Source organism: Syngnathoides biaculeatus, chromosome 16 (genome assembly GCF_019802595.1).
Source record: "Syngnathoides biaculeatus isolate LvHL_M chromosome 16, ASM1980259v1, whole genome shotgun sequence".
NCBI classification, from domain to species: Eukaryota; Metazoa; Chordata; class Actinopteri; order Syngnathiformes; family Syngnathidae; genus Syngnathoides; species Syngnathoides biaculeatus.
In genome coordinates this window covers 14,080,444-14,101,449 of record NC_084655.1, presented here as the reverse complement: position 1 = coordinate 14,101,449, position 21,006 = coordinate 14,080,444, and the positions used below count along the sequence as shown (strand labels likewise).

Here is a 21,006-nt window from a genome sequence, read left to right as displayed (position 1 = left end):
CACACATCTTTTAAAAAAAAAAAAAAAAAACATTCTGATTTCTGGATTTTTCTTTTTAGATGATCTCTCTCACAGTGGACATGCACCTACGTTGAAAATTTCAGACCCCTCCATCATTTCTAAGTGGGAGAACTTGCAATATAGCAGGGTGTTCAAATACTTATTTTCTTAACTGTATTTCACCGACAAAGATCAAACGTGTGCCATGTCACTTTATGACACAGGAAGAAATAGGCTACGCCAAATGAAGGCACAGTCTAAAAAGAGGATCTCTAGACAATAAGGTCTACCTTTGGTGTTTCAGAGAACATTAATTTCAGACTGCTTCTTATTTGGGGTGCCGTCAGTCTATCCCAGGAAAAACTGCAATGCCACTGCAAGTATGACATGCAGAATCCATTTTTGTGGCTTTTCCCACAATACCCAAAAGATTTGGTCACTGTCATATGTGTGAGACCTCAAAAACCGCAGTTAAGTGCAACAAAGGATGAACTCTGCTCATTTGTTCTGCTTTTTCTTTGGCTTTATGAGACATTTCCTCAATAGGGGTGAACAAAAAAATGGAACAGACAGTGCTTGACCTTCAGTGTTCCACTGTATTATAATTAGGTTTCATTAGAATGATTACAATTGGTCATAATCAGCAACTGTTTCAATTATTTTTCCAGTAGATTTCTGTAAACTCAGACAGATGAACAGCGATATATTGAATCATTTTGAGAAATGAAGTTTAATTGAATACTTTCCTGACGATCTGTTATGGCACATTTGTGTCACGGTACCATGGTTGGGATACACTGTACTGGATTAGAAAAACAAGAAGCTGGAGAAAACCCATTCAGGTATAGGAAGAACACTCCACACAGGATAGCGAGAACTGAAATTCTAATGCAGAACCTCTTGATTGAGAGGCAGATGTGCTAACCACTAGCTCACTGCACCAGTCCTGTCCAAGCTGAGTAAAACTGTGCGTTTTACAAATCAATCATGTGAAAAGTGGTCAAGTAACTGTTCGAGGTTGAAATAATAAAAAATAAAATCCAATTTTTTATATTTCGTAGAAAAAATATACACTTTCTGAAGTTATTTGAGTGTTGGTCCAGAGACACAGTTGAGTGAGTGTGCTGTCTGGTGACAAAATAAATTGTGGATAACCTGAAAGCCAGTGTCATGGATCGGAGCACCGCTGGTCTTTTGTTGACAGTGAACAGCCAGTGGGTCCCCCCTTGCAGAGCGAGAGACACACAGAGGGTGCAGTTGAAAGCATGAATGACGAACGACAAGTGGGATGACATGACAGCAAGTCAGGGAGTGGAAGCAGGCAGCAGATGAAAAGGGAATTTCATTGGACGACAACAAAAACTTCATTGAGCAGAAGTTTCATCAATCTGAGCCGATTAATTGAAACACTGCAGATGAACATTTCATCCATTTTATGCATTTTGTCCCTAGTGACCTTCCTCTTGCACGTCAACACACACTGAACCAACCACCCCCACCCTACCCCGCTTGCGCTACATCAACTCTGTGTCTGCTCACAATGGTCTTGGACCCGGGGGGGGAGGAGGCTGAGTTAAGATTGTCCTGGCACCTTGCCAGTCTCCGACTCTCATTACCCCTGTGTGTGCGTGTGTGTGTGTGTGTGTCTGTTGCTTGGCAGTGTGTCAGTCATAACCATGGCAACTTCAGAGCAGGTTCCAGATCACGTGCATTTCTACATAGAGGTTGATTGGCAAAACGCATGCACAGTTTCTCGCTTTTTTTAATGTGCATGATTTTACATCAATTTATATATACTGTAGCTTTTAGACAATGAAAAGGTTTGAAATTTGAATTTCAAAAGTGATTCATAAATATTTTCACTATTGTCATAGGTCACATAGAAAGCTCACATAGAAAAAACATTCAATTTACATCGTCACGGAGTGATAATTGAACTTGCGCTCACCACCAGTGACCGATCGATTCAAAATTAATTTTCAATAATTAATGCAAGATTGCCTGTGACTGGACAGCAACTGGTCCATACTTTGCCTCACCAGACAAAAGACAAATGTACCCATAAACAGGACCAGGTTATAAATCATTTAACTTTGCTGTAAAATTTGGATGATACAGTTGTGAATTAGTTAAATATTAAGTCCGCGTGTGTATATTGATCTGAATGTGTGTGTGCTTTTACTCAATGCCTGCCTGACTTATTCATGAGAGCATACAGTTACACTTTGCCCACACACAGACAGACAGCCATCATTGCTCACAATTATTTCAAACTTTAATGTACTATGAAATGTGTTATATTATGTACTATAAATAAACTGTACTGTGGCCAATGGATGGGATGTAGTTTTTTTTGTTTTCTTTTAAATGGAAGAAAATCTTAGGTTCAGAATGACAGGTGCATTGCCATTTCATTCACAGACATAGGCAATGTGTGATGACTGGCAGAGTTAGATGAAAAAGGTGCAGCTGAAGTAAGAAAGTGCAAGGTGATAACAAGGAGAACTGTTGTCATGCTTCACAAGTTATTGAGCACTGTGGGCAGAGGGAGACAAGATCACCCTGCACGTGCAACCTCCACACAGGAAGCTCGACCGCGAGTAAGTAGTAATGCACTCCTCAAAATTACATGACAGTATTTTAAGTTATTTGAATGAAGAAATATTCATTTGGATGATCAAATAATTGTCTTCGTGTGAATCAGGATGACGGCCTGGCTTTTGTTGTGATGACAACAATCTAGTGTACATAAAACCCTATACACCCATCATACCCACCATAATGACCCTTCAGTCGTGACCAGTCGCACAAATGAAACAGCCAGCACACTCAGCCAGCACAGACAATGAAAATTTGACAACTCACAACACAAGTGGGAACAGGTGGTATTATGTGGATGAGTTAAAACAGAGATCGGCAGCTTCTCCTATATGCACCTAAATAACCTAGATGTGATATACATAATTTAACATCCTCTTACATGAGATGTTATGAGGGAGGACATGAGGACAGTGGGTGTTAGAGAGGAAGATGCATGAGATAGGCTAATATGGAAAAAGATGACACGCTGTGGCAACCCCTAACAGGATAAGCCGAAAGGAAAAGAGGTTAAATTGTAGATGCAATACAGTTTCTCCACACAAGTTAAAATACGGGTAGATTTTTTTTTGGGCTGGGACCTTCTGCTATTCACTGACAAATTCACCTATTTCTATTTTTATTTTTTGCACATGCCAAAGAAATAGTTGCTTTGGCTATCAAGGAACTATTTTTAAGGAAGTTGAGGAGCTTTATTTAGACAAAAATAGCACTTTACCGCTATCTTGTGGCATCTACAGGAAATCCAACGTTAGATGCAAACCCCAAACATTACGACTTTAAAATTAAACGTAGTAATTGGTCTGTGTATCTATCATGCTGTCCCCTGAGCATCCTCTGAAAATTTCGCTCTTTGCGTTTAAACGCGTACGAATTGATTCATCTTAAAGGTTCATTTTCCACATGGACAAAACAAACGGGCATGTGAATCTGGCACCAGGATGACAGCACAAACAACTCAAAGCTTAACCAGGCAGTGTTGGCAGATCAGACAAAGGAAATCACATGGTTGAAAGGGTGAAAGGGAAAGGGAGGCAGACACACAGGAAGAAAGCAAAAGTGGGAATAATGGGGAAATGAAGACAGCAAAAGCGTACCTCAGTTGTGATCCCCACTATAAGCAAGAACACAGGACAATTTGATCTTGCTTGCTGCATACTTCACCAGTCGGCCTGCTTGCTGCCTGTTTGTCTGGTGTCAATGGCTTTGGGGAACATGGCCTTTAATAACCCCAAACGTAGAGAAGACATAGTCCTGTAAACAAAAGTTAAAATCAATGCAGAAACATATGTATACTTTGACTTGGATTTCAACGGGGATACATACCTGCACCTTCCAGTGACGAACCGTACATATGTTGCAACGATTCAGTTGTAATTGGCTGTTAGAGGTATTAAATCTATTTTTACAATATGCTTATTGTTGTGATTGTGATGTACAGTATAACGAATTCACATGCTAAATAACAGAATAAATTGCAGATTCTTCTCACTTCTCTCCATTAATCATCAAGAAGAAGAAAAAAACCCAGAGATGTTTCAATGCATATGTAATTATTCTTTTTATTTCCTGCAAAACAGGAACAAAAAAATATTTCGCTGGCAACTTCTTGCCTATCAGCAGCATGAGTTTCATTTTGAAAATTAAATTTACAAAAACAGGCAACTGAGGTTCAATTTAATAATACATAATCAGAAATTAATCACAAATCCCATTCAGCGCAATTCTCTGAGCACTATTACTAAGTGTGAGTCAACTTAAATAAAACTAACATTTTCCAGCTTCACCTTCAGCTATACTGAAAGAATGAAGGGTTTTTCTTGAGCATTTTGCTCATTTCATTGTTGGATGACACTGATCCAATCTTAACACGACAAGAGGAAAATAAAATAATCCTATCAGGCATTTTTTTGGTTGGGGTGGGGGCGGATGTGAGAAAAAAGGAACAGAAGTACCATTCCTCTTCAGTGAGAGTGTTGATGTTTCTTGGACTTTTTGTGTTTCCTCTCTAGGTCTTCTAGCTCTGTCTCTCCTTGTCGTTTATCCTTTTTGTGCTTTTTTGGCCTCCTTTCATGCTCATTCTTGACACTGCTGCTCCTGCTGCTGTGACTGGAGGCTTGCTCTCCTTCGGCTTTGTCCAGTTTCGCCTCGTGTGTACTCTGCTGAGCTGCTTCTTTCTCAGGCTGCAGCTCCTTCGCCGCTTGGTCCTGTTGGCTTTCTTTTAACATCTTTTCCAGCTTGTACCTTTTCCATAGCTCCTCTCTGCTCTGGGGTCTCGCCTTGAGTGTGCTTCTGTCTGAGTGATTTGAGAGGTATGGTGGATGGGGCTTAGCTTCACGCTGTTTCTTGGACACCAAGTTGACCACAGGCTCATCAGGAGGCTTACATGCCAGACTAGACCTGCTAGACTCTAGAGGTCTTTGCTCCCTTCCAAAGGGCGAAACGAGGTAGGGTAGGGACTTGTTGTTGTTGCTGGATTTACTTTCTGTAGTGTCACTATTGAGTTGCTGGTAGATGTGGTCAGGATCTGCCATAGTGCTCGATCGTATATCCAGTATTGCCTGTAGCTTTTTGATATGCTCACTGTGATGAACTGGATGACTTTCCTTGCTTGTACCTATCTTGTCCTCCTGTTCTCTGTCTTTCCTGTCGGGATGATGTAAAGTCAAGCAGGATGACTGGAGTTCTGGTAGGATCCGCAGCTCTTGTTCTGTCTCTTTTTCAGTATCGCTTACTTTCTTGTCCTCCTCACCCTTCCAGTCTCTCTCATGATCATGTGGCGTGTCAGCGCCAACATTTCCCTCCATCTCAGTGTCCCTCGTGAGACTTGCGCATTGGTCTCTAGGAAGAGCCAGACAAGGGTTTCTCTCCCCGTTTTCCTCCCCTGTCCGCATTCCATCTGACATTTGACTCTCTCCATGAGCCTCCGGTTGGCCTGGTGTCATAATTGGTGAGGGTGGCACAACTGGAAGAACCTCCTGTTCATCCTCTTCAGGGTGCTCTTTGTCCAATATGGAGAGAGGTGCCTGAGAAAGTGAGAAAGGCTATGACTCAATCATTTGTTGGACACTTTCATAGGACACAGGCAGATCCACACCTTCAAATCACAGACCACTGCCAAGGTTTAAATATTTGTCAAATGTAAAATAGTTTTCTGTTTTGTTTTGTTCATTTCTAGTACTGTTTATATAAAAGTGAATTGAGTAAATTTACAGCCACAGGGGCGAGACATTAAGATTAGGGTGGGTAACTGTTCAATAAGACTGCATTGATACTTAACATGGTTTCTATAATGTATGTTTTTATCTGTGGGTCATTTTAGAGACACAGCCATAAACTGAGGTAGCTCACAAACTAACAGAACATTCGGAGTCACACACCTGCACAAGCTCAAGTGTGTCCTCTTCACTGTGCTCCTGCTCTTGTGGATGTGTTGTTATCTCGACTGCCCCCTCCAGAGAGTCCTCACCTTCCCTGTGATCCACCATGGAAGTGTTGCTGTTTCCAAAAGTAAACAAGCAGCACAGAAGCAAGAAAATACATCAAGCGATAAAGATCTTGGAATGTTCTAAAGAAATAACCCATTTAAATTACAGTATTTTTTTTCCTCCACGATGGATTACATTTGTCAGAACAGCAATGTGACACTTTTGGGTCTAAAAACATAACTGATATAAAACTGAAGTTATCTGATTTCCATACAGCATTATGTGATGTGAAATGAAAGGCAGGTAAACAAATTATGTGTTCCTTACCAGCCACTCTCTACTGTAATGTTTGGCCTCTCACTGGAATGCGACGTCATGACAGAGGCAATGTCTTCACCACTCATCTTCACTCCCGCCACTAGTTCTTCTTTTGGCTTTGACTCCTCAGCCAGCACTTCACTATTTTCCTCTTTTGTTGTCATCTTTTCAGTAGCGGCAACCGACTTGCCTTTTTCTTTTGCTCTTTCATCATTTGTCACGTTGTCATCCTCCTCAATCCCCTTCACACACACCCTTTCTTTTCCGATGTCATCATTTATTACGCTGTCATCTTCCTCATTCTCCTTGACAATCTGACTCTCTTTGGCTCCATTGTCATTTGTCACTCTCTTACCATCATCCTCACTCTCCTTCAATATCTGACTCTCTTTTTCTCCATTTGTCGCTCTCTCATCCTCCTCATTGTCCTTCACATTCCCAGTCTCTTTCCTTCCATCATCATTTCTAATGCTCTCATCCTCCCCAACGTCTTTTCTTCCATCATCATTTCTCATGCTCACGTCTTCCTCATTCTCCTTCTGCCACTCGTCTTCTTTTTTGGATTCTGTCTCATCTACCTTGTCTGCTCCCCGAAGCTCTTGAAGGTCAGTTGCTTGTTGCGTTGCGGTTGTTGGAATTTCTGCATCTACCTTCTCGTCATCTTCTTTCGCATCACTTCTCTCTGAACGAGACCATTCTTGTATTGCCGTCTTTTCTTCAGGTCTTTGCCGATCCAGGTTGATGTTGATTCCAATCTTCTTCCGTGGTTTAACTTGCATTCCTTCTTCCCAGATGTTTTTAACTTTTGGAGAGAGTCGGTCTTTTTTTTGCTCTTTTTGCTTTTCTTTGTCAACAGGCTGAGGACATTCACCCTTGGTGATTTCAAAGTTGGTTTGCAAGTACCCACTGCTTTCAGTTGTAATATGACTTTTTTCTTTATTTTCCTCCTCACACACTCTTTTACCCTTTCTTTGGGTTTTCAAAGCTTTATAGACCTCAAGGTGTGCATCTTTTTCCACTTTATGCGGCTTTTCCCTGGACTTGGCTTTCTGATACCTCTCTTCATCCTGCCGGGAAGACTTTGAATCTTTGCCTTTTTTACATCTACTTTCTGATCTCTCTTGTTTCTCTCTCTCATTTTTATTTGATTTGAGTGGCTTTTGGACAGAATCAAAGGCATCTCTGTCTGGCAATGAGTCCCTGCAAGTAGTACGATCCCTTCTTTTGTCCTTCTTGCCTTTTGAGCGTGCAGTTTCAGGGGAACACCTGTTGTCTTCTGCCACGTCTTTATCATACTTTTTCATTCTCTCCTGTTCAGACTTGATGACAGGAACCTGTTCTGCATTTGCAGTTGCTCCCTGTTTACGGCCATCCTTCTTGCCGCTCCCTCTCTTGGACGGTGGCGAGGGGTTGTCACAGGGCGAGCGAGAGTGAGTGTCGCTGCGGGCACTGGAAGATTGAGACAGAGGGGAGCGACCCTCGCTGGAAGACTGAGAGTGACTGGAGCGGCTGTCGCTGGACGATTGAGAGGGAGGGGTGTTGGGGTGCGTCAAAGTCATACCCGTTTGTTGGAGCTGACTGAACGAGTCTAACTTGTAGCTTGAGTGGTTCTCTGCTCCGTCTGCCCATGGTGGATTTGGGGGAGGAGGGAGAGAGTGCAGAGGAGGCGGCAATCGGTGGTAGTGGCTGACATAAGTGCTGAAATACTTCTCATACCACTCTTTGTATTGTTTTTTCCATTGTTGGTAGAAATCATTATTTGGGTCCTGGCTACTAGTTGGTTCATTTGCATCACACTGCCCTGAATGGCCTTCAGCTTCTCTGGAAGAGTCTGGTGAGTGTTCTGCTCGTCTCCGGGATTTGTAGCTTCTATGAGAGGACTTTTTGTTTTGATGCCGTTTTCTACGGTGATCTGACTGCGATGTAGAATGAGAACCGTCCCGGGGTGAAGATGATGAAGACGGCGTGGGCGAGTGGGACCTCTTGTAACCGTAGCTATAGGAGCGTGAGGGATTTGTGCGGGTATGTGGTTCTCTATGACGAGAGTAGGGTGACCTGGCCCTTAAAAGAATACAAGCATAAATGATTGTTCTTGCTAACAATGTCACTACAAGGAATAGTAACTGAGTTGACATTTTCAACAACAAGAAAAAGACTTCACATGCCTAGACCTACATCATACTGTATCCCACTGGGAATATGCAACAGCTTAAAGAACTATTTAACACATTTTTCTGACTAGATATACTTCCAAAGGTGCTTTTAACCTAAACATTTCCCCAGATGTTGGGAACAGCCCAAGTGATAAAAACGTACAAAGTAGACCAAATAAGACCAGAAATTAAGCTTTGTGATAAAATATAAAATGACAGGGAGAAAAATTATACACTTAACATCTAAAAACAATAAAACGAACAGCAATCCAGCCCCTTGTAAGTGCCAATGGAAATCAGCTAGTTCATAATCGGGCTGCAAAAAGGTCTCATTGCCATGGGGTGAGTCAAGACATCTCATGATGGGTAAGAACAGAGAGCTGTCAACTAATTGTTGCAAAACAATGTTACAGGCACACATCTAAGTGTATGAACATTCTAGTGAGCATGGTTGAGGCAATAATTTGTAAAGAAAGCCAAACGATTTAATATAAATTTGCCCCGATCAGATGCTCCTCGTAAGATTTCTGACAGAGGAATGCAAAGAAAAATTAGAAGAGTTGTCCAAGAGCCATGGACCACCTGTGGATGATTCAAAAAGATCTGAAATTTCCTTGAAGTATGTAGGGAAAATTGTATTGTTAAATACTGGGAAAATGTACTGTGGTCCGATGAAAGCAAAATTGAACTGTTTGGATGCCATAATGCACATGTTTAGAGAAGAAATGGCACTGCACCTAAAAACACCACACAAACCGCCAAGTTCAGCGATGGGAAGATGTGGGTCTGGTTTTCAGCAAATGGTGCTGGTAAACTTTACATAGTTGAAGGAAGGGTGAATGGGCAAATGTACCGATACAGTCCTGATAAATATTTCCCGCCATCTACAAGGATGATGAAAATGAAACAAGGTCGACTGTTTCAGCAAGTGTATTGTTTATGTTCCCAAAAATACTGCTAAAATTTTCTTTGGCTATGGATTACTTGGATTGTTTGCAACATCTGGTGAACTTTTCACGTCAATTGCACATTAGGAAAAATATTTAATAAAAGAAATGGTGATCTTAAATGCTGATTTCTACTGCTGTACAAAATGTACCAGAAATGTGCAACAAAATAATGAGGGTCCAATAATGTTGACATGTATAGATTCTACAACATTATGACCACTGTCACAAATGTGATGAAATTCAAATGTACAATACTATCCGATATTGTTTGCAGTCACAAGAGCTTCTCTGTATAAGCAATACCTTGATCTGCCATGGGATCTTGAGCGGGACCGACTAGACCTGCTGGATGAGCGAGAAGATTTTGACTTTGAGCGAGAGGAGCGTCTGTAGGTGGATCGTTTGTGAGGAGACCTAAAGGTTGCAGTTACACATCAGAAGGAATATTTAAGATAGGCCAATCAAGAAATTTGGAACATTTTTCAAGGGTTTGCTTGATGGACATTTTATTTACCTTTCCCTCCTGTGTCTATTATGGCTGGACCAGTCACTCTGGATGAGAGGGGGGATGGAGGAGGAGGAGGAGGAGGAAGAGGAGATGAGGGGAGGGAGGGTGGCACCCGGAGGGTTTAGGTGAATCCAATTAGGTAGGGCCACTGGGTGTCTTGGATACTGCTGGGCTGGAGGGAATGAGTGGAAGTGGTGGGTGGGGAAGAAAGGCAGAGGAGCAGGTGGCTGGGAGGATGAAGAGGGAGGGAGGTGCCGGATTTCAGTTGCAACTCCCATGGGAACAACTGAGGATGAGGAGGAACTGTGGGAAAGATAAACAAGTTTTGAAACTGTAGATGGGAGTCATCCTGACCACGTAGACATTTTGCTGACCTATGCAAGCTGGTTGGTGTTTGACCTTTAAATTGAAGAAGGGGGAAAAACACGTCATATATTACATTAATAACATTCATTAATGCATGTTAATAATGTTGATTAGCATGAGTTACACATTTGCTTACTTGAGGATTTCTGCTCTTGGTCATTGTGAACCTGAAAAGAGACAAATGATAGAAAATGATATATTTGGACACATAAACGGAGACATATCCGCATTATTCACAATTTAAAACAGTTCCCGTGTGTCTTAAAAAGTCTGTAACAGTCTTATATCAAAATACCCAAAGGAGAAAGAAATATGGACTTTTTTTGTTTGTTTCTTTGCAGCCACAGTGCTCATTTTAGAGGCAACTCAGTCAGCCCTCATCCTGCCCAAGATAGTGCTGGGCCAATGATGAGCTCTACATTTGTGGAATGATGAGCAGAGTCTCTTCTTAAGCTTTGAATGTGTACTGGGGGCTGACTGCTTGCTTCTACTTGTGAAAGCACAGCCCGCAGTAGGGTATAAAAGCATTTTTTACTCGTGGAGGCTGCAATTTACATATATGTAGTTCATGGACAGATCGACAAAAAGAAACCTCCCCAGGTCTCTGGCTCTGCCACCCCTCGACATCATAGGCCACCAGAGTAAGTGTCTAACGGAACAACTGCTGCCAGAAAACGCTAGTCTGTGTTCAGCGCTACTATATGGCCCTGTGCTTAATTTTCTGAAGTCACCACTGACTGATTTAACCAAACAGCCTCAGCCAACAGACACACACTTAAAGAAAATGCCTATCAAGATCATGATTCCAGTGAACTAGTACTCGTGGATGCAGCATTTGGTGACCAAGTCAAAAAAATTTCACTCCACACAATTTATGTCATGGCGTGTTGCATGACGTAGACAAACATAAAAACCCACCAACCCCAAGTAGACGTGTTAGCCAAACATCATTATAATTTATCAGTGGAAGGTAATCCGTGCCAACACTGCAACTAATTTTGACGTCATATGGCTTTCATTTGTTTGGCACTTATGCCAGTCTGGCTGATTACAACCTTAATTTGTTTATTTCACGCTTTGGGTGTACACGTACCTCAGCGACCTTATGGATACCAGACAGTCTATTTAATTGCCCTCATTAATGCAGATGTTAAGAAGCGGTATTTGTATGTGTATTTCTGTTTGCCCTCACCAGTATCATTGGCTGTGATGGAACAGGTGTGGTGTCTTTGTTTGAGAAAGGCACAAAAGGCACATCAGCCACTGAATCGTCTTGTGTTTTTACTTCAGCTTCACTGTAGAAAAAGCAAACATTGTATTGTAAATACAGTATTAATCAGCTTGTTACTCTGAAATCTAGTCAATGACACCACTGTGACAACATACAGAAGAGTAAAGGAAACAGACAGAGAGGGTAATCCACAGAATAATGCGTTTTCTACGTCACAGAATAAAACGTGAAGGTGCCTTTGCAGAAAAATTCATATACGTACACACAAGGTGGTAGGCTGGAAACAGGATGATCCCCAGACTCCTGAAAATCAGTCTGTGGGTATTGTGAGATCGATTACAGTGGTGATAACAACATTAGGGACATTTAGTATAAGTACTGAAAGATGTCAGAAAGAGGTTGACCTTCTGACTGGGGGTGGACAGCTGGATCTTATGTTGTTGGACAGTCAAAGGAGTAGGAACAACAATTGGTGTTGGTGTTGCAGTCAGTGACTGAGGGATGCCAGAGTTTCTTTTCACACTACTGGTGTCACCTTTCTCTTTCTTAAAGTTATTTACAGCCTGTGTGAGAGATAAAAAGTAAATAGGAAAGAAAATAATGGAACCATTTCTAGTGAGACAGTGTGGATTAAGTAAATTACAGTCGAATAGCCTAGAAGTACTGTGGAAAAATGTCTTGGGAGAAAATCTCTTAAAGAGGAGAAGTGTAATGATAACATATTGCGGCATAATGAAATGGTCTGACAAAACAATTAATTGCTCATCAATATAGTTTGATCACATATTACACCATTTTTACATTTTCCAAAATGGTTATCCTCGCAACGTTCGCTGGAGTGCTGGAGCCTATCCCAGCTAACTTTGGGCGAAAGGTGGCCTACACCCTGAACTGGTCACCAGTCAGTTGCAGGGCACGTATTGACACCATCAACGAGCGGGTATTGGTTGGTGTATCACTACACTAACTGTGACTATATCATGCCAATTATTTACAAAAGTAACAAAAATGAGTGCCACTAGGTGACAGTATTGCTCTGCAAACACCTTGTTACCTCTTGATTTGGGTTCTTCGAAAGTTGAATTGTTTAAGTATAGTTTAACCTCTCCATACACTCTCATCACAAGTGTTAATAAATCACAGAATTTTTAATTAAAGTACTTACTAAAATGTAAAAGGTTTCATCATGCCCGTTTAAGATGTTTGAACAAATTCATTCAGTTAAACATGGATAATTTTTAAAAAATAAACAACTTGGAAATCAGCATCATGGAATGGAATGCAATCAGATTTACATCGTAGCGTATTGTAATCCCTTCTTTAAAAATATTCATTGACATACCATCCAGCAATGATTATCATCTTCACTCTGCCACTTTACCTGACGAAGGAATTTATTGGCTATCAATGTGTCAGGGGAGACATCGGCTTGGTTACAGGTGGGACAAATGTGCCCTTCTGAGTCCAGCAAGGCCGTACGAATACCTGTACAAAGGAGAATGACAAGTCGTATGTTCCTCACGAGTGAAAAATTACTGCACAGCTTTGCGTTTCTATATCACAAGGTTTCCAGTCAGTAAGGTTTGAAGAATGTGGAATTGACTCTTGACAGGTTAGAGTGATACTCGGGAAATAATGCTCAGTTAGAAATTAGCAACTTATTGCATTTTCCACCCCCTTGTTCATTCTTTGCTCATAACGGGCAAAGCATTCCCAGGTCCAAGGTGCTAGCAAGGTGAGCCTCAAGGTTTTTTCACTCCACACTTATTCAGTGGGAAAGGTCCGTGTGCCATCAAGCAAGAACATTGGCACCCCAGTGCAACCATTGTTTATCATGCCCATAACTGGAAGTGCTGACGTAGCAGCCTATAAAGACCTCAGGCGGCTTGTCATTGTCGCAAAAGTAAGACTTGGCTTTGCTTGTTTTATGATGGAGGTGGTGATGAGCAGCAGCAAAAAAATGAAATGGATTTACTGTATCGTAAACAAACTTTATGGCAGGATCTCAGCATTTAAGTTTGTGAGGTAGAGTTCCACAAAGAGAATTTCAAGGTGTATTTCAGGCTAAGCAGGGAGCAGTTTGAAAGCATCCTGCAGAGACGTCTCAGTATATAATTTTTATATTATTCCAAAGGTCAGGATTGCGATAATGCTACATTTATTATGACTTCGTTCATCTTCACTGTGCCATTTACAGCGCAAGGCTGCCAAACTAGCACTACGACAGCCCCTCTCCCATTGGTGGCGCTTTCTGAAGTCCCAGTGACGCCCCTCGCATACAGACTCTCTGAAGTTGTGTCAGCCACCTTATGCACTTGCTATGACACATTTTCTGTAGTCCCACCCCCTCAGCACATACACAGTGAATGTGAATGTCAACGCCCCGCTAGATGTTAATTCAGTGTAGGTCTCAGTAACTCACACTCATCACAATAACTGTTTCCACAGCAGGGTATGACTACCGAATCCACAAGCAGGTCATGACAGATCAGACATTGGAGCTCCTCAGGTACAGGGACTTCCACATCCTTTGGTTCACTCTCTTCTTGGACCAAAAATGGATACTTCTCTTTCTTGCCGATGGCATACGCCTGACTGGAAACAGAGTGAAACACACAAACAATGCCCATTTGCTCTTTTCCTCTTCCTCAGTATGGATTAAAACCCAGATACACTCACGCATCAATGGCAGGAATTGCAAAACGTCCGCAGTTAGTCATCATGGCTCCCTTAATGGTGGGGTCATCCACTTCCACCATGAAGGAGCGAGGGATGCCTGTGCTCTTCTTTATCTTTGGCATGTCGAAATTCTTATCCTGCCGGCACAAACAGGTGATACTTAACTGCCAACACTGATTACTTTGGTTCGTGTCAATATTTAAAGCTGCTTTTTAAAAGTTCCTTCACCACTTAAAAAAAGCTCAGTTGTCCAGCCCTCCAATATGATCTACAGTGAATCCTCCAACTCAAAATACTGCAAAGAGCAATAGCGTGGACTGCTGGATACTTGTGGTTCGGGAACTGCAAATTAACTTATTTGCAGATGTTCGATTTTTCCCCCCCCTTTTATGTACAGGATTAAAACAAAAATTCCAGTGCAATTATAATGACCATTAATTATTCACCGATTTTTATTGTTCATGGTCCGGCCCAGTATTACCCACACAAATAGCGGAAATCCACTGTAATTAAAATCTGATCAAGTAAACAAAATGTCTTGCTCATCATACCCCACTAGATGGACATTTCCTGATATGATGTCCAGTGTTTCCACAGCGGTAACAGGTGTAGTTGGCAGGGAGCACGCCACCAAACTTTCTGTTGTAACTAGATGGGATTTAAATAAACCATTTTATTACCATGAGCATAACTGACTAAAAAGATGAGGAAAATGGGAGCATAACTCACATCCCGGGGTCGTACGATGACTGATTCATTACTACTTTGATCTTATCATCTTCTGACACATCAGCAGCTGCAAGGTTCACCATCTGCATTGGAGACGAAGGGGTTGTGTGCCCAACAGTAACAAAATATTTCTTCTCTACAAATGCCGGTATGAAGATGAATGAAAGGGTAAATATAGGTAAATTACAGCATACCTTGGAGAAAAAACGTAGGGTTTTAGAAGAACTCTGGTCATCCATCTGTTAGAATTGAACACAAATCCATTTCACTGAAACACCCCAAATGTAGACAGACCTAGGCCCTTCTGAGTTGAGAAAAGCACCCATACATGTGATAAACCTTGATGCAAAAAAAAAAAAAAAAAAAAAAAAAAAAGTGTGCTCACTTGTGGTAATGTAGGATGACTGGTCTATGGGGAAAACACCTTTTTTTTCCTTTTTTTTTTTTTTTTTTTTTTAAATGGGAAATAGACATTACCACAGTCTTGTCATTCCAGGATGTCTTTTGCTCCTGCACTCTGGCACCCTGAAACTACATGTTAAAATTGTGGTTCTTTACCTAACATTTCCTGAAAGATATGTGGTTGCATCACATCTGTTACTGCTCCAGATTTCCCCCCTCAATACATGTGTGAGATTTAAAAAAAAAAAAAAAAAAAAAAAAAAAAAAGACCAAAATCCATAGGATAGGATAAGGAGGCTCTTTCCACAATGTATTGGTGATGGTTAATGCCACTGGTAACTAACTTTTGTTTACATAAAAAAAAAAAAAAAAAAACTTTTAGAAACCTCTAATACGCTACCTCAACCTACACCCACCATAGTACACAAGATGATATAAATGCTTCTTTGAAAGTACCAATTTAAACCAATCAAGACACTTGGAAGAATACAAAGTACAGAACCAATGGAATGGGTTTGTTTGGCTGTTGTATATTTGTATTCTTTGAAAATAATCTTATCCAAACTATGATTCAAAGCTGAATATTTAAATATACAAATAATATACTACTTTGCTTCAAACACTTTTCCTTCACACGTTTGTGGACTGACAGTTTTCTTGTCCTTAAACAGCAGCACAATGAACGTTAAGAGTGCTGACTTTCAGTTTTAATGGTCAGCGTATTCACATACTAGGTGACAAGCATGGGATTTGTGTCCCAACAATAGAGCAGGACAATGGCGTCCAACGGGATTCCACCTAAAAGTTGAATGGCCATCATTGCAAAGGCCAGGCACATGAAGCAAAACATTTGCTGAGTAGCGACCCACTAAAAATACAAGAAGAAACATGAAACAAGTCATGAAAATATGCCAGAATAGCCATCAGCAAACAATCATATTAACCAACCTAAATTTGCTTGGTTGGTTATGTATTGTTATTATTAAAGTCTAATGGGAATATCTACAAAAAGCTCAATGGCGCCAATAACATTTTGAAATATTTCAGCATTTTAAATCCAAGACAATAAATGACCTGCAATGTCATCTGAACTGTATTACAGTACCAGCACAAGATTTCCCCCCCATCAAAAAAAAAAACCAAAAAACAAAAACAGCTCTCTGAGAAGCTAATTTGAACATCTGACAACATGCAGTGACTCAGTTGAAATCAAACACAGTACATTGGGAAGCTTCATCAGAACACCTTTATTGGAAGAAAAACAGAAGGAGCTTTAATACGTAAAGTCCAAACGGAATCAATGTGCTAAGGAGAGAGGCAGACACTTCTCCTACTGAGAAATCAGAGAGAAAATCAAGTCAGGTCAGTAAGCAAGTAAAAGCTTAGTGAAAGCATTTGTTTTTCATTTATAGGATACTGTCAGATGAAACTACATGACACTAACCTCTTATTTGTCTTCTCTAAAATATCTTTTATAGAGTAATCAAAACCCTACTTGATAAGAAGAGCTCAAGAATTTATTTCACACAAGGGAAGGAATAAACTTTAGTATTTTAATAGGTTGACCTAAAAGGTTTCTGTAAAAAGAGTTAAAACATTGCAATGCAATATATAAACTCAATATTAAAATTTTTTTTTTAAAATATATTCTTTTTTCTATTAGAGTTTAATATTAATCCGAAATTGACTTGCAGCTTTGGAGGTGAGCCTGCTGACTGCCACCAGACGCAGCATAGTGAAGCAACAGTTTGTTTTTTTTATCAGGCATCAAAAACTGCCTGTCTAATGAAATTTGACCCACCCTGGGTGAACTTAGCACTCCTTGATACGCAGCCAGCCTGAAAACAGTCAGAGGCTCTTCATAACCTTTTATCCGAATTAACATGGAATAACTAACCAGACAGGTCCACTTGTGTTTATTTTTAAATGTCAAATCATTTTGGAAAAAAAACAAATCTTTAAATTGTAGTTATTTACTCAACTGCAATGGGCATCAGACATTTATTTTATTTGTTTATGGGTGGAGCTAGATATCCAGGAGTCCGTAGAATGGTTGAATGAGTCGAATTGCAATGCAGTGTGTAACTGAAAAGTGGTTTCCATTGATGTGTTCTTTCCGATCAATAATGAATTGCAGTTGGGGGCGGAACCAACCGGTGTTACCCATTTGTTTCTCCATATCACTTTTATTCTACACCATTACATCTAAACATAATCTGTTCAAGTTTTTGTCTTTTTAAATTTATTTACTTGTAAGATTACGTATAGACACCAACCAGCTACAACATTTTCTAGTTCCACAATCTAGTGAGATACAATTAACAGGATGTATCATATATTTTGCCTTTACAAAAGTTAATGCTTGGTATTGACTGACTGCCAGAAAGGTGCTCATTTAATAATTTTATGAATTCACTTTGCACTAGTGTAGAATTCCACTGGATTATAATCAGAGGTGCATCTAATATTTTGATTGAAGTTACACAAGTTTAAAATAAAAAATAAATATACAAAATATAAAGATGGCAACCATCAAGATTGCATCATTTCCTTCGTAAAGGCAAACAATTTGATACAGCTCTTACTTTGGAGCTCACACTAAATTGCACGACAAATGTTGTAAGAGGTAATTTTTATTTCAACAGAGTTCTCACGGCCTGTCTTGTTTAGAGTTTGAATAATATTTATTTATAAATGATTTCTGTGCCACTCAGCACTACATTTTGTTGAATTATCTACCGAGTGGCCTACTTTCCTGCTGTTGTGATGAGACCTAACCACACCCTCGTGAACTTTACGGTAAAAGGTACCTAAGGGCACAGCAGGTTTTGTTTTTTCCTGCAGAGGGAATAAGGAGCCTTTTATTTGAGGTTCAACATGTGTTTATGTAGAAGATGCAGTTGTTAATTGGGCCATAGGGTCTACTATTTGCGTATATATGAAAAGACATATCTTAGTTACTCAAGCTTAAGTGTAAAGTTCCTTTGACCTCCATTTAAACATCACCCAGCTAGCAGTCTAATTTGACCGAGATGAGATGTGGTGCTCAGTGGTTGTGTTGCAGAGGAGTGTGTCGGTTTGGTTACATACTGCTTTGATGTCTCCAGAGGCGACGTGGCTGTGGGCATCAGAGCGCTCACTACAAAATGAAGAAACAAACGTTGACTTTGGCTGAGGATAACAACGATACTTTCAATGTGGAGACACATTGCTGGATGCTTTATTTAATCAGGCACCATTTTTACGAAGTGGCGGAGCATTATTCTTGATACATTACTTTAAGAAAGGTTCCCCACTGCCATGACATCAACACTTTCTGATCATAAATATCCATGAATAATCTTAGCTAATGAGCCACATGTGCTTCAAATCTCTAAATTATCTGAACAAAAATAAAATCCCCCCCATTTTTGACTGGAACATCAGGAAGAACAACTTCTTCTTGGTTGCATATTAATGCTGAACAAAAAGTAAAATAATTTACACTTTACTGCAATGTAAAAACCTACATGATACAAAAGCAAAACCAGTCCTCTGACCTCCAGACTATGTCAGGTCTTTTGCTCCTCTCCAATTATGACACCCTCCCCCCCAAACAATGCTATCTCCAAACTGCCAATATGAAACAATAAGTTCCCCTTTCAAAGCCTGCCAAATATTAGTGCCAACCAGCTGAAACCTTCTGCAAACAAGACAGAATTGACTATACTTTATAAAACTATTGACTTACGTGATTTGAATCTTTTTGACAGAGCCACTCTTGACTTTCATGTTTGGCACCCTCTTGACAATTACCGACGAGCCTTTGGGGATGAGCCCTTCCTCATTTGTGTACTCTGAGAAATCAAAGTTTTTTTTTTTTTTAAATGGACAAAAGCGGAAACAAACAAAAAAAAAACATTTATTTTGCATTGCATTTGCAGTGGATACGATACAGTAGCTTCATTTTACAGTTGTTTCTATCAGTTCCTAAAGTACAATGTACAATAAAATAATGTGCTTTGATGACGATTGTGTATGTGTGTGTGTGCAATTCCAGACTATATGTTGCACGTATGTGTGAACGTGAATGATTGTGTCTGTGTGCCCTGACACTGACTGGTGACCAGTTCAGGGTGTGCCGCCTCGGGGCAGTCATCTGAAATAGGAACCAGCACGCCCACGACCCTAGCGGGGATATTCGGTACGAAAATGGATGGATGCTCTTGAGAGCCCCCTAGTGGTGGCGGCTCGTGGTGCCTGAAGCAGGTGTTTAGTTGTGTTACAGAAGAAATTGGGAAAATTTTACCCCCTGTTGCATGTGTTTGAAGATAGAGGAAAAAGCAGAATACTTGTTAACAACGTAAAGCAGGTGTCTCAATCATAAATTGTAACTTTATTCCCCAAGAAATTGGAACACAGCAGACAATTTATGATGGGGAAACCTGTTATGCTCTTTAAAGGGGAACAAAATTCTTTCAAATATGTTGTGTGTACCGAAAAATAATCAAGACAGTATTCTGATAGTGTTCATGGAAAGAGTATTAAACAGATAAACCAGTTTTCATCCTGCTGTCGACCGAAATTAGTTTCTCTGACCCTTGCGTTTTGAACATCAGGTTACCAAATGGGGTGAATAAAGCTATCAAATTCGCCATGCCACCATTATTATGGGTTGTTGACATGATTGAACCCAAACGTGCTAAAACATTCTCCAAAACCATGTCCTCACCTTGTAGTTTTTTTAACAGTTATGGTAACACACTAAAATAGCAGTCTCCTGGGCTGGATGTAAATTGATGAGTAAATCTGTTCAATTCCTACTCCACGAACCCATTTTAATCACGATATTGTTTAGACTCGTGGGGTTACATGCAATAAAGTGCAAATGATTGTGTTTCCAATTAAAGGAAGTCTATTTTCTCCCATTGCTGTCAAACTCTTCAAACACACACCGCGGATCAAGTCGCCCCCTCGGGCCACAAATTCGAACGGATCGCATCTTTTCCCCTCAACACCCTTTGCTTTGATCCAGCGCTGACTGAGCAGTTTTGGGATTTTAAACGCATCACCGATCTGGACCCAAAAGGCAGCTGGGAACGCGGCACCACGTGTCTTCTTAGCCGTCTGTCAACCAACAAGTACAATAACACAAAACCGTCCACACCTCGGACTAGCATCGCGTTACCTTCTTTGGTTTGCGCGTCGGTAATCTGCAGCTCGCAGTCGCCAGCTCGCAGCCTCTCCCTTCCCATGATCTCCTCCTTCAGGTCCGTCAGCGTGACGTGGGGGCCGTCGAACACCACCGTGGCGTAGCTGAGTTTGGAGGAAAATTTATAATGTATATGAGTCATGTTGACACGAAGCAGTCGCTTCAACCTCACACACAGGAACCCCCACACTCGTCCTCGTTGATTAGCTTAGCTAACGTTAGCTTTCCGGAGCTTCACTTGTCGTGCTAACAAGTGCCTGGAAAAGTAGACATTAAGGCATGTCATCTGCCGAGACCCGGCACAACCCCAGCTGCGAGTCAAGGCGAGGCCGAGTCAGTCGCTTTGGACGCTCGAAATGTGGCTTTCGAGACGAGTTGCTCGCTGACAGAAACTACCAGCTGTTTCGGAAGGCGACAGCTCGTCAGCAAATAGCCGGTTGATGCTGCGTTCAT

General features: G+C 40.8%; 1 protein-coding gene across 2 annotated transcripts; it reads right to left on the bottom strand.

Annotated features, from left to right (window-relative positions):
* Positions 1–4,171: 4,171 nt before the first annotated feature.
* rbbp6 (retinoblastoma binding protein 6) lies at positions 4,172–21,006 on the bottom strand. Of its 2 annotated transcripts, XM_061846295.1 has the most exons (21): positions 20,730–21,006; positions 20,530–20,657; positions 19,093–19,198; positions 18,453–18,501; positions 15,438–15,491; positions 15,155–15,199; positions 14,961–15,043; positions 14,783–14,879; positions 14,232–14,368; positions 13,975–14,147; positions 12,934–13,037; positions 11,957–12,115; positions 11,815–11,867; positions 11,514–11,616; positions 10,458–10,488; positions 10,330–10,354; positions 9,962–10,258; positions 9,751–9,861; positions 6,354–8,405; positions 5,979–6,096; positions 4,172–5,624 (listed from the first exon to the last, which is right to left on the bottom strand). In XM_061846295.1, exons 2-21 carry the CDS (start codon positions 20,594–20,596, stop codon positions 4,563–4,565), a joined length of 4,926 nt encoding a protein of 1,641 aa, XP_061702279.1. In that variant the 5' UTR covers positions 20,597–20,657; positions 20,730–21,006; the 3' UTR covers positions 4,172–4,562. The 2 variants fall into 2 exon arrangements, with proteins under 2 accessions (XP_061702279.1, XP_061702278.1); XM_061846294.1 differs by having other exon boundaries at positions 20,530–21,005.

Excerpts from the sequence above, each read along its gene's own strand:
- rbbp6 (XM_061846294.1), bottom strand. The coding sequence starts at position 20,695 with ATGACTCATATACATTATAAATTTTCCTCCAAACTCAGCTACGCCACG. Across the intron at positions 19,199-20,529 it reads CGACGCGCAAACCAAAGAAG|AGTACACAAATGAGGAAGGG; the intron begins GTAACGCGATGC and ends TTGATTTCTCAG. Across the intron at positions 8,406-9,750 it reads AGATCCCATGGCAGATCAAG|GGCCAGGTCACCCTACTCTC; the intron begins GTATTGCTTATA and ends TATTCTTTTAAG.